The sequence below is a fragment of the Trypanosoma theileri genome (genome assembly GCF_002087225.1).
Source record: "Trypanosoma theileri isolate Edinburgh chromosome Unknown TM35_Tth_1_V1, whole genome shotgun sequence".
Lineage (NCBI taxonomy): Eukaryota > Euglenozoa > Kinetoplastea > Trypanosomatida > Trypanosomatidae > Trypanosoma > Trypanosoma theileri.
Window position 1 is genome coordinate 247476 of NW_021639843.1, and position 12162 is coordinate 259637.

Genomic DNA, 12162 nt, shown 5'->3' on the forward strand with positions numbered 1-12162 from the left:
ACTGCGTGAGCAACTGCAGGCCAATGCGGATGAACTGCAATCTAAGTTGGATTCAGTGTGCCGCGAGCGTGACGAACTGCGTGAGCAACTGCAGGCCAATGCGGATGAACTGCAATCTAAGTTGGATTCAGTGAGCCGTGAGCGTGACGGACTGCGTGAGCAACTGCAGGCCAACGCGGATGAACTGCAATCTAAGTTGGATTCAGTGTGCCGGGAGCGTGACGGACTGCGTGAGCAACTGCAGGCCAATGCGGATGAACTGCAATCTCAGCTAGCCACACTGAGCCGCGAGCGTGACGGACTGCGTGAGCAACTGCAGGCCAATGCGGATGAACTGCAATCTCAGCTAGCAACAGTGAGCCGCGAGCGTGACGAGGTGTGTGAGCAACTCTGTGCTAATGAAGAGTTGAATTTGTCCCGTTTAGGTAGTGGTAAAGTTGAAGATGGTTTAGATAAACGACCTTTGGAAGTTCTAGCCTCCGACTTGAGTGACCCTCGTGGTTGCGGTGTGGTTGGTGGTGTAGAATCTGTTGATGCGTTGACTGCTTGGGAAAAGCGGTTAAATGAGTGGAGTTGCACTGTTCGTGTGAAGGAGAAGAAACTACTTTCTGCGGCGTATAAGATGCGTGAAAAGGTCAAGGAATTGGATGATCGTGAAAAAAAATTGAAATTGGATAGTCAAACTTCGTTTGTGAAGCCAACTGTAACTGAAAATATTGTACAATCTAGTAGTAAATCTAAAGCTCGTGGTGGTTCATCTGGTGGAACTGCAGAAGAGTCCAAATTAAAAGATGATTCACCTTATATTGTGGGAGGTTCTTCGCAGGAACGGTTGCTTCGTGCTACTGAGGCGTATAGAGATTTATTATTTCAACATATTCTTGAGGATTGTGGTGCAGATGTACCTCTCCCTGAAGTAAATCTTCAGTCTTTTCCAAAGAATGAAACTCCTTTAGAGCGAACAATCTCTATGCTTCAGAAACTTGAACGTTTTTGTAGTTCATGTCGAGATGAGAGTAATGTTAACATTGATTCTGTGACGTCTTGTCGTCGTGATGGTAGTGAAAATAATTACCGTGAGCGTAGTTTGGAAGCCTTTAGACGTCTGGAGAGGGCTATGGAGGCACTCTCATAGTCTTTGGTTTTACCGTATCGAGTTATTATTATTATTATTATTATTATTTTTTTTTTTTTTGTTATTGGGTGTTTTATCGTATATTTATATTATCTCAGTTGTTCTTTTTAAATTATTTTAGAGTGTTTTTCAGTTTTGGCTGAAATTTTAATATTTTATGTGAAGAGTTTTCTTGTAGTTTTTCTATTCTTGTATTGTATTTTTTTTTTTTTTTTTTTGTTTCTTTTTTTTTTCTCTAGTATTGCGCTAGACGCAATAACAAAAAGAAAAAAAAACTCTGGAAAGGGATATTACAATATAGTAGACTATGTATGCAAATAATCTCTTTAACAATGGTGTCTCCAAACTGATGTGTGATGCACCTATAGATGATGTTGTAACGCATGATGATAGTGATGTGAAGGTGACGGCTTTGCTGCATCGTGTGCGGTCTGCTCTTGAGGATCATCAAGTGACTGAGATGATGAATCAAAGGGCCTCAGATAGTTGTAGTAATGAAGAGGTTTACATGCAGGCGGAGAATCCATCAAAGTTGCGAGAAAAGTATCGAATGCGTCTTCATTATCTAGAATGGTTACATCGATTCGTGAAACAACAGCAACATGTATTGTTTACATTGCAACAAATAACCGATGATCCGCAGTTCAAACTCTCTAGTGAGCAGAATACATTACAGAAAGATCCTGAATTTTTGGATTCGCTGAGGATAGAAAAAGTGGAGTGTGAAACGAGTATGAACCACATGACACCTACTTTGCATGAAACGAATGAACAATGTAGTCCTTGTAGAGTTTCGACGTTACAAGTGGACCCAGTGAACACTGTTAAATCTTCAGATAGTGTTCCACAGGGAATGGATGATAGTGGAATGAGTTCTGTTGAGCAGAAGATGTTAGAATCAGATATTGATTGGCGGAATTTTCGCACCTGGCAACCTTCACAGGTCTCTCTTCTTGCGAATGTTACGCAGCCGTATGGTGGGGAGAAGTCCCCTGTACGGCATATATTGTGTCTATCAACCGTTGTGTGTGAGAAACCGCGTGGGATACGTGCGAAGGATGCTGCTTTGCGTGTGCAGGGTAGATATTGTAAGAGTTGTTTATCACCACTAGAGAAACAACGTTTTCCATTTCCAAGTTGGAAAGCCGCACGATTCTGTTATTACACGGGAATGTATTATTGTACTAGGTGTCATACAGGGAAAAAGAGTATTATCCCGGCACGTGTATTGCATTCATGGGATTTTGAACCAAAACCTGTTTGTAATGAAGCCCTTGATTTCTTAGAGTTGCAACGTGATCGTCCACTTTACTTTATTTCTGCCGTAAATCCTTCACTTTACCATCATGTACAACTCTTATACATGTTACGATTCATGCGATTGCAGGTAGTGGCATTACGTGAAGTGGGTGTCCAATGTCACGTATTTCGTCAACTATTTTACGGTGAAGATGCGTTAGAACCATTGACGTCTCAAGGGAATAATACGGGAGTTGTCGTCTCATCTACTTCAACAGATATTACTTCTTATAAATTACACATTGAGTCTTTTGTACCGCAAGAGAAGCGATATATGATGGAGGATAGTGAAGTATGGTCCCTTGCAGATCTTGAGGATATATGGAGATGTGAGAGTGAAGAATTTATGAGACTTCTTACACCTCCATCCAAGTCTCTCATGGAAGAATCCGCATACAACCGCGTACTCACAGTGGTAGCTGGTAAATGTAAGACCGCATTATTTCTTAAGCATCTTAGGGCACATATGGTATATCATATTCTACAAAAACGTTGTGCTATTTGTGTTCAAAATAGTCTCGATCTCTGTCGTTATTGTTGCCCATCAGATATATTGACATTGTTTGAGAAAAGGAAAGAAGAAGAAAAATTACAAGTTCAAAAAGAAAATGCAGGTAATCCTACATCATCTTTATTTACTATTTCTTCTTCTTCTTTATTTTCATCTCAAGACTCTTCAGAAGAAAGACCTGTTATTGTACCACACCTTTATAGTGTTTGGTCATTTGATTTGGTACATGTTCGTGCATGTCCAAGTTGTGGTGCTTGTTATCATAAACGCTGCTTTTACAAATTACAACAAGAGATGTCAGGAGTAATGTGGTGTAAACGTTGCGCTCCAAACTCTCCAAGTAATAGAAGTCGTAATAATAGTAATAGTAGTAGTGATAAAGATAGTAGCAATAACAAAAACGGTAGGACTAATGAAAATGGTGTAGCAGATGGGTCGATATGTTCCCATCCCAGAGAATAGGATGATCTATTACTATCAAGTATCAGGTACCACATACACAAATGGAAGTTGAACATAAGAATGAACATTAATTGTGAGTTTGTTGCCGGAGTTGTTGCTTTTTTTTTTCTTTTTTTCTTTTTCAGTTGCTGGGGTAGCAACTTTGTATATTTTTATTTGTTTTACCTTATTTTGGTTCTATCTATCTATATATTTACTTGCAAACTTCTTAGTGTGGCTTGGCTTTTCTGGTAAAAAAAAAAAAAAGAGAAGAGACTGGAAAAGGTTCTTACAAGGTCAATGATAGCCCTACAAGATTTTTTTTTTTTCGTTGTTGTTGTATTATGTTATTATATTTGGTTAAAAAATGCAGTATATGATGTTGTATGGCATTTTAATCACATGCTCTCTCCATAGTGGAAGCAATATGAAGTTATCATTTTTTATTTTATTTTATGATTCTAGATTTTGTTTCTTCTTTTGTTTTTTTGTGTTTTTCTTTCTTATTATTTGTTTCCTTTTTTTTTTTTATGGTGTACAAGAAGACTTTAATTAGATGAACGCCGATGAGCGGATTGATCGACTGCGAGAAGAGTTGCAAATCACCCGTCACCAGTTGAGTTTGGCGCAAGCTGAGGCAACACACTACCGACGTCTTTTATTGCAGCAGTCGTTATCACCACAGCCACTTGAAAAGAAAGAAATAGAGCAGATGATGAATGTTAATACACTACAATTTTCAAACTACCAGTTGGACAGTACTTTAATGAATGAGAAAAATGATCATAATTATAATGATGATGATATAGATAGTGACAATGATGAGAATGTAGATCATGTCTCTTCTCCGGTATTTCGTCAGTCGTTAATAGGGCCATCCAGGCCGTGCCATTCTAATTACGGCAATCATGAGAGAAATGTGGTGTACAAGTTTGTCCCACCGCTAGAGTTTTTACCAGCCGTATTTGTCGCGGAGTACCGTGATGTTATTGAGATTATCGAAAAGTACGCACAGTTATATCACCGGTTTGCAGGCGATAATACGCTGTCCGTATCTCAGTAGTTGCAACAGAAGTAAAAGTATGAATCTACCTGTATTTATTCTGCTGTGGAAGCATACACGTACTTACATATTACATGAGTCCTTTTTTTTTTTTTTTCTTTTTCATTATTTTGTTTATTATTATTATTATTGCTATTTGTTTGAATATTCTTTTTTTTTTTTTTTCTCTTTTTTTTTCTTATTTGTCTCATCTGGGATGATGTAAAGAAAGCAGACAGCAGAAGGCAAGAGATAAAAGAAAAAAAAAAAATAGCTGTAAGAAACGTACATCTAACTGTAGTAAAAAAAAAAAAAAAAAAAAAAAAAAAAAAAAAAAAAAAAAAAAAAACTCAGTTTAGGTGGGTAATAATAATAATAATAATAATTATTATTATTATTATTTTATTAAACAACAGAAATTAGATCAGACTAAGTGCGAATTGAAAGCTAGACACGATCGTACAAATAACAAAAAGAAAAAAAAAAATGATATCTCCACACTATTCTGTGGTGGCTTCAGATGACGCCGTGTCATCAGTTCGCTACAACAATCTTCTTGCGCGTATTATTGAACTTGAAGGTCGACAGGAAGAACGTGAGAGGTACAATAATGTTGTTGCTGCTCGTGTGGCACACGACTCGATGGACATAAGGCCCCCGAAAGAGAATACGCAAAGCTTCAGGGCAAATCCTCCACTTGGCCGATTTTCCAGACACCTCAGTGATGTTGGAGGAGATAATGATGATAAGCAGATTTCACAGTGTACCGCTATTGTTCGGGCAGTCATGTTACGGGTGGATCGCCTGGAGAGGCAATTAGCACAGATGGAAAAGAAATATGAAGCGCTTCAGCAATCCTTTAGGGCTCAAGAAAAAGAATTAAAAGAGTTGAAAGAAACAAAAGGAATTGATAGCCTATGCAGGGATATCCCTCTTGGTATAAACAACAGTGTAAATGGAGACCCAATGGCCAAACGAATTTGTACAGTTGTAGATGATCGTATGGCGAAATGGAGAGATGATGTCCTTGCGGAAGTTGCTGTCATGATAAAAAAGGGTTTTCAGATTGATAAAGAAGGAGGAGAAAAGGGGAAAAAAAGACCAGGCAGCGGTGTTGATGGTAGTGACAATGGTGATGGTAATAACTGTGGTGAAAGAGGACGTATCCTTACGGCCCATCCCCCGTCAACCAACAACTGCAACGACTGCAATAGCAGTAATAGTAATAACAGCAAGAAGAGTATCCATAGTGGGAATAGCAATAGTGATAAGACTAGTCATAACGGCGGCGGGACTGCGGGGCCCATCCCCCCCGGCCGGATCCTTGAGCCCCTCATCCATCCCCGTATTCCCCAACCTCGAGCTCAATCTCAACCTCAACCTCACGAGGTTCAACTGCCGCCGGTCCACGGGGGAACAGTCACATCTCCGCCGGTTGATGGAATTCTCGCCCGGTCCGGCAGCAAAAGTCTTCAGCGGGGAAGCCTCAGTTCACTCGGCAGCAACACGGGCGGAGGAGCGCCGGGAATGAGTGTGAGTTTCTCATCACAGCGAACTACCGCCCAGCGTCTTCATACCCGAGGAGGGAAAAAACAGAGTGAACGCAGTCTCTCCGGCTCACCCGTGATTGAATCGGATGTCCGTGTTGTTAACGAAAATGAGAGTAACAAGAGTCTCTGCAATACCTTAGGCAGTTGTGTGGCACCGTCTAGCAACACAATAGCAACAACGGTGAGTCGCCTACCTTCTGTGAAAGTGGGTCGCTTTAAGAGACAACGGTGTTTGCCAAAACCCCTCGACTGTGAAGTGCTTATGGCCGCACAAGAAGAATTTTTGAAAATACAGATGCGACGCCTGGCTGAAATGCTGGAAGCCGAAGAAAGAGAACGGGAAGAAGAAGAGGAAGAAGAAGAACAGGAGGAGGGGGAGGAGGAGGAGGAAGAAGAAGAAGGAGAGGAAAGAAGAAAGAAGGAAATAGAGGAAGAGGTGTTAGATCAAGGAACCCCCAATAATCCACCGTCACTACCCCACAATCTCTCTCACGTAATGGTGCCGAGATCATCCTTTTCCTCTGTGCCACTCCAACACTCAAACGAAAGACTTCCACCCTTTCGGCGTCATTCAAGTCGACAATTTAATAGAGTAAATACGGGAGTAACTTCATCATGTAGAACCGGTGCTCCTACAACCCTTACTGGGAGTAATACCACTCTCAGCGATGTTACTGCTGCTGCTGCTGCTGCTGCTGCGGCGGCGGCGGCGGCGGTATCGCGTGCAGGTACAGCCCCACAAAGATTATAAAAACTTCTTGTTCTTATGTTTTCTAATAGCATTAACATCATTGATATCTACAATTCTGTACTAACACTAACTCAAGTACTGAGAATGCTCCGCTTCCAAGGATAGCATGCATTTGGGTCACACTCAGTTCTGTTTTTTTTTTCTATATATGCAGATTTTTGAGCACCTCGCAGTTTTTTTTTTCATTTTGATACTTTTGATTGCTGCGATCTGTTAAATATAATTTTTTCTTTTTCTTGAAAACTAATTGGTTTACAGGTGTTCATATGGTATATAAGAAAATCTGTTAACTTACGAATATTGTGAGTTGTAGTTCACGTTTTCTTGGTTTTGATGATGAACACTATATTGTTGTTTTATGATTTTAACTGTGAGATTGAAAAATAATCAAAGGCTAACAAATAATCGACGAGAATTAAACTTTTTGTGTTATTATTCTACCTTATGATTAAAATGCTGATGATGTTTTTCCTCTTTTTTTTCTTTTTCGTCTGCATACAGAATTCATATATACCTATATATAAACTCTATATGTATACTTAATATTTATATACGAACAACGTAATTAAACAAAAAAAAAAAACTAATATATAAAAATAATATATGGCTTGCACCTGTGTTTGGGCAAGCAAAATATAACGAAGACAATGCCATTCTTTGTCGTTGAAGAGAGTTATTATTATTATTATTATTATTATTATTATTATTATTATTATTACTTTACCCTTTTGCAATGTATGCGTGTGTACGTAGTGGTTGTGGTGGGCAGATGATGCAAAGAGTGGGAAAGGAGTTTAACTGTGCATGCGGCATAGCAAAAACGTGAGAAACAATCCATATTATTTTTCGTTTGGTGAGTGCACAGAAGGGCATATGAATAAGTATCACGTATATAATATAAATATATATATAGTTTGGTTTATGTTTATATTAATAATTATTATAATATTGGTATGTTTTTTTTTTTTTACAGATATCAATGTTTTTGACTTAATATTTCGAAAGAAGGATCTTACGAACGGAAGTGTTAAATTGACCGGTGAGGGTAAAAAAAAAAAAAAACGAGTGATGGCAGGGGAATTACCATAAAATGGCGAATAAAGACGACGGTTATAGCAACAACAGATCAGAAGTTTCACTAAACCCTCTTTAGAGTTCTTTATATATATATTATAAATATATATATAATTTTTGATGTATTGCAGTGCGTATATCCCTCTGGTGGGTAAACGAAAAAGAAAAAAAAAGAGATCTGGTGTAAGTAGAAGACACAAGTATCTGATATCTGTATCTGTATATATATCCATATATATATATATATATATATATATATATATATAATTACAAATACACTCCCATTTACATAATATTATAGAATGATATTATGAGTAACAGTACAATTGTTATTTGAATTATTGTTCTTTTTTTTTTGATTATCCCTTTTTTTTTACTGTTTTCCTAGTTTTTTCTTTTTTCATTTCCAGATTTTCCTTTTGAGTTGGGAGTTTATGCAAATGATTATGCACTCCTTTTTTTTCATTTCTTACTTTAATTTCTTCTTTTTTGTTTATTTTGTTGTGGAGTTGTATGAGTTTTCATATGATGATCTACTTGGGACGTGAATGAAAGTCTTTGTGAAAAGATGTAAAACGCGTTTTATGATTTAATACGGTTTAAGGTGAAGAAGTGTATTTTGTTTCTCCTACTACTTTAATATATATATATATATATATATATATGCGTGTGTATTTTTCTAAATGAAAACGAAAAAATGGAAGAACGTGTGTCTCTGAGAGGCCTAGTTCATAGCTAACATGAACGTGAATACAAATGGATATCTTTTTTTTTTTTTCCTTTTTCCATCACTTTATCACCAATTATTCCTTTTTGGGACTGGAGACTTTGATAGTTCCTAATATTATAGTTTTTATAGTTCCTGTATTAACTCCATTTGCCATGAATTTTAATTTCATTTGATTATGTTTTTTTTATTGTTGTTTCTTTGTTTCTTTCTGTCTGTTGATGATTTTTGCTATTACAGCAGGTTCTGTACTTTCTTCATGGTCTTATTGAGTGATAACTCTCTTTTTTTCTCTTCGTACATAATGAGAAAAGGTGATTACCCTTTTCATCTTTGTTTTCATTTTTTTTTTCCTGTTTTTTTTTCCTTCAACTCTTTTTCATTTTTCCACAAAATTGCGGTAAATGGGGTTTTCAACAGAAAAAAATTCTGCTTAAATTATTGAATTCTTTTAAACGCCTTTGCTTTTCTTTAGAAAAGGAGGAGTGGGGGTGGGGGCACTCATCACTTATTTATTTCCTTCTTGGTTCTTGCGTGAGCCCTCGTTCTTCCCCTTTCTTTTCGTTTATTTTCAAAACATTCTTCTTGTTACTCTCATTTCTTTTCTCTCTCATTTACTTTAATGTACACAAGCTCGATAATGGCTGACGGTTGTCTTGTTTCGCGGCCGTGATGTCGGTGTTTGTGTGAGTGTTGGATGGATGTCTTGTTTTCCTTCTGGGCGGAAGTTCGCAGAAACTCCGATATTGAAGAAGGGACGTGCGGCATCAAAGTGAAGGACGCGAAAAGCGTTAAAAGAATAGTGAAAGCGACCGGGGGAGAGAGAGAGAGAGAAAGAGAGAAAAAAGGAGTGAAAGATATATTAAGACAAATAGCGACCAAGAAGGAATATATTTTACTGATCTATTCCATGGGTTTTTCCATACTCCAACAAGAAACAGATGAATAAAAAAAAATACTTTTGCTTTTTCTTTTCTTGGTTACTGTGCTACTCTACTGTTAGGACCTCCTTATATCTGCTTACTCTCTTACTTGCAGACCGTTGGTTGTTGTTTTTTTTTTACTTTTTCATTTGGTTTTTGTAGGATACCCTTCAACAGTCCTAGGAAAGGAGAGTATATAACGTAGTCTCAAGAACACCATCAGTGGCAGCAACAGCAGCGTTATATCAATAATGGATTATTACGAAATTCTTGAGGTTTCCCGTGATGCGACACCGGAACAGATACGCAGCAGTTATCATCGACTTGCCTTGCGTTATCATCCCGACAAGGCCGGTCCAGAAGGCGCGGAAAGATTTAAGGAAATACATGAAGCCTATGAAGTGCTCTCATCACCTGAGAAAAGACAGATGTACGATATGTACGGTAATGTGGCTGGTGATGAGTTGACACAGATGTTTGGAAATACTAGCCCTTTTATAGGCTTGCTTGTATTATTGTTTTTTGCTCTCTTGATTGTAATATTATGCATTATATTCTCTGCATTTATCGCAGCGTATGTGGATGGACGTCTAAGATCCCGTGATGTTAGTACCGTGGATGATCATAGCCGAGCCTACTGGAACTATGTGAAGGTGTTTTCACCAATATTTATAATAGATATCCTTATAGGTATTCCGGCATTATGGATGTTCCTCTTTTCACTCTGTGCCTGTTCAAGAGTGTTATTTTTAAATAGTGCAATAACGCTTTGTTGCATTGTTTTGTCTATTATTATCCCTGTGGTAAAGGATGCAAACGATATGAAGACATTGCGTGGTGAAACTGATTTCCGTTTATGGCACGTTTGGCTTGTACCAATGTATATTGCCATGATTCTGTTTGTGATAAGATGTGTTGTTGCATTTCCGAGTAAAGCTCTGTATGAACGCCTAGTTTCAAGGCAGATGGAGTGGCTTTGGAAATGTGTAAAAATAGAGTATGTGTTCTCTATTCTACGTTGTTTGCCTATGATGGTTTTCTGCGCTCTCATCGCATGCCGTGCTGATGATGTGATTACAACGAATTACTTTGTGGTGGTGGGTATGCCCTTTTTTGTGTGGGCTTTTCTTGTTGTTGTGGACGCCGCAATATGTAAGATACTTCTTTACAAACGAAAAGAAATTGTCTCGACTATTACTCTCAGTGCTTCCATACTAATGCTATTTCTTCTTATTACGGTTGGATTGGTGTCAAAGCGACTAAACGATGTTAGTCGTGTTCATAGTGGTGGTGGTGGGAGTGTCCTTTCACTAGGCCGTGCCCTCATCCCAGTGTATATATTTCTTGGTCTTTTGTTTTTAGTAATTTTCATTATGATATTTCAAATAATCTCTCTTTACCTACTATATATCTCCAGTGTGGCAGATCCCAACCCCGATGGTGCACCTGAGGCTGAGGACACACACTCAAATAGTGCGATGAGGCAAGATGGTGAAGAAACTCAAGATGAGGCTCACAATCGATCTCAGCACGATAACAATGATATTTCAGATGTGCATCATGACAGTGAAACAGTACCTTTAATTGAGGATAATCATAACAATGAAGCTAATTATAACTCTGTAGATGAACAGGGAGCAGAGAGGAGTGGCCAGCCCTCAAGGGAACAAGAAGGGCGTCCTGTAACTCCTCAACGTCGACTCTCCGATATCGATTAACAGCGGGAAGAGAGTAAATGCACAAAGGAAAAAAAAAAAAAAACGGAATGATGTGCTTTTCTTTACTTCCTTATTCTGTTTAAGAACTGATTGTGTAATATCATGAGGGAGCCGATACGAGAGGCTAATGATTGATACTTTGAGTACTGGTTTCACCATATGATCTTCTCTCTCGGTCTTTCTGTGTGTGTTTTTTGATATTCTTGGTTATAATACTGCTTACATTTATGTTTATTTATTAGTGTTGTTATTGTTTTAATAGGAGTTGCGAAAGGAATGATATAGTGTTTTGGATTATATGACGAAAGTGCATGGTATTGCCTTTATCGTCTTGTCTTTTTAGGACCCTTCGCATGATATGAACTTTGAAAGACCATCTAGCTCAACTTAACCTGGTTCGATATGTGTGAGGGCGGCATTAAAGATGTTTTCTAGTATTTTTTCTCTGACAATTACAGAAGGGTCGTGGGAAATAGGATGGTCTTAGTCTCATTGTGGAGAAAGGTTATTTTAACATGTGATTGGAAGAAGTGGAAAACCAAAAAAAGGAAAAAAAAACTATAATAAATTGTTTCCTGTCCTTTTTTAGTCTTTATATTGGGAAAGAGGAAGGTATTCCACTGTTTCCATTGGTATACATGTATTTGGAAGAGATAATGAGGTCTGAAAAGTCTTTGTTCCTTCTAAGAGAGTGATGGAGATACTCTCCTATGTCAACTTTCTTGTTATCTATTGTGAATAGACAGTTCTATTTTCGTGTAAAAGATGCAGAATTACTCCTATTGTGACAATTATCAAGTATGGGGGGTTCGTGCTGTTACTTAAGATCCTAGTGAAATTATTTTTGTTTATGTTTTCCTTTTTGTCTGTTTTGTTTGCATATGGTGTTGTGTCTTCTCGGGCGTTCCTTGCAGGGGAATAAAGTTTAAACATAGATCTAAAGACTGAAGTAATGGTATTTCTTATTCTTGTAATATATATATATATATAT

The 12162-nt window shown here is 37.8% G+C and overlaps 5 protein-coding genes across 5 annotated transcripts; all 5 read left to right on the top strand.

Moving 5' to 3' along the window:
- Positions 1-622: 622 nt before the first annotated feature.
- On the top strand, positions 623-1135 carry TM35_000011950 (uncharacterized protein; the record flags this gene model as incomplete). The annotated part of the gene is made up of 1 exon (XM_029020876.1): positions 623-1135. One exon carries the CDS (start codon positions 623-625, stop codon positions 1133-1135), a length of 513 nt encoding a protein of 170 aa, XP_028887384.1.
- A 307-nt stretch (positions 1136-1442) lies between these two features.
- On the top strand, positions 1443-3407 carry TM35_000011960 (uncharacterized protein; the record flags this gene model as incomplete). Its single annotated transcript, XM_029020877.1, has 1 exon — positions 1443-3407. The coding sequence occupies one exon, from the start codon at positions 1443-1445 to the stop codon at positions 3405-3407; it is 1965 nt and encodes a 654-aa protein (XP_028887385.1).
- A 535-nt stretch (positions 3408-3942) lies between these two features.
- TM35_000011970 (uncharacterized protein) lies at positions 3943-4449 on the top strand (the record flags this gene model as incomplete). The annotated part of the gene is made up of 1 exon (XM_029020878.1): positions 3943-4449. The coding sequence occupies one exon, from the start codon at positions 3943-3945 to the stop codon at positions 4447-4449; it is 507 nt and encodes a 168-aa protein (XP_028887386.1).
- A 465-nt stretch (positions 4450-4914) lies between these two features.
- TM35_000011980 (uncharacterized protein) lies at positions 4915-6729 on the top strand (the record flags this gene model as incomplete). The annotated part of the gene is made up of 1 exon (XM_029020879.1): positions 4915-6729. One exon carries the CDS (start codon positions 4915-4917, stop codon positions 6727-6729), a length of 1815 nt encoding a protein of 604 aa, XP_028887387.1.
- Positions 6730-9704: 2975 nt separating this feature from the next.
- On the top strand, positions 9705-11171 carry TM35_000011990 (putative DnaJ chaperone protein; the record flags this gene model as incomplete). The annotated part of the gene is made up of 1 exon (XM_029020880.1): positions 9705-11171. One exon carries the CDS (start codon positions 9705-9707, stop codon positions 11169-11171), a length of 1467 nt encoding a protein of 488 aa, XP_028887388.1.
- Between the last annotated feature and the right edge of the window lie 991 nt (positions 11172-12162).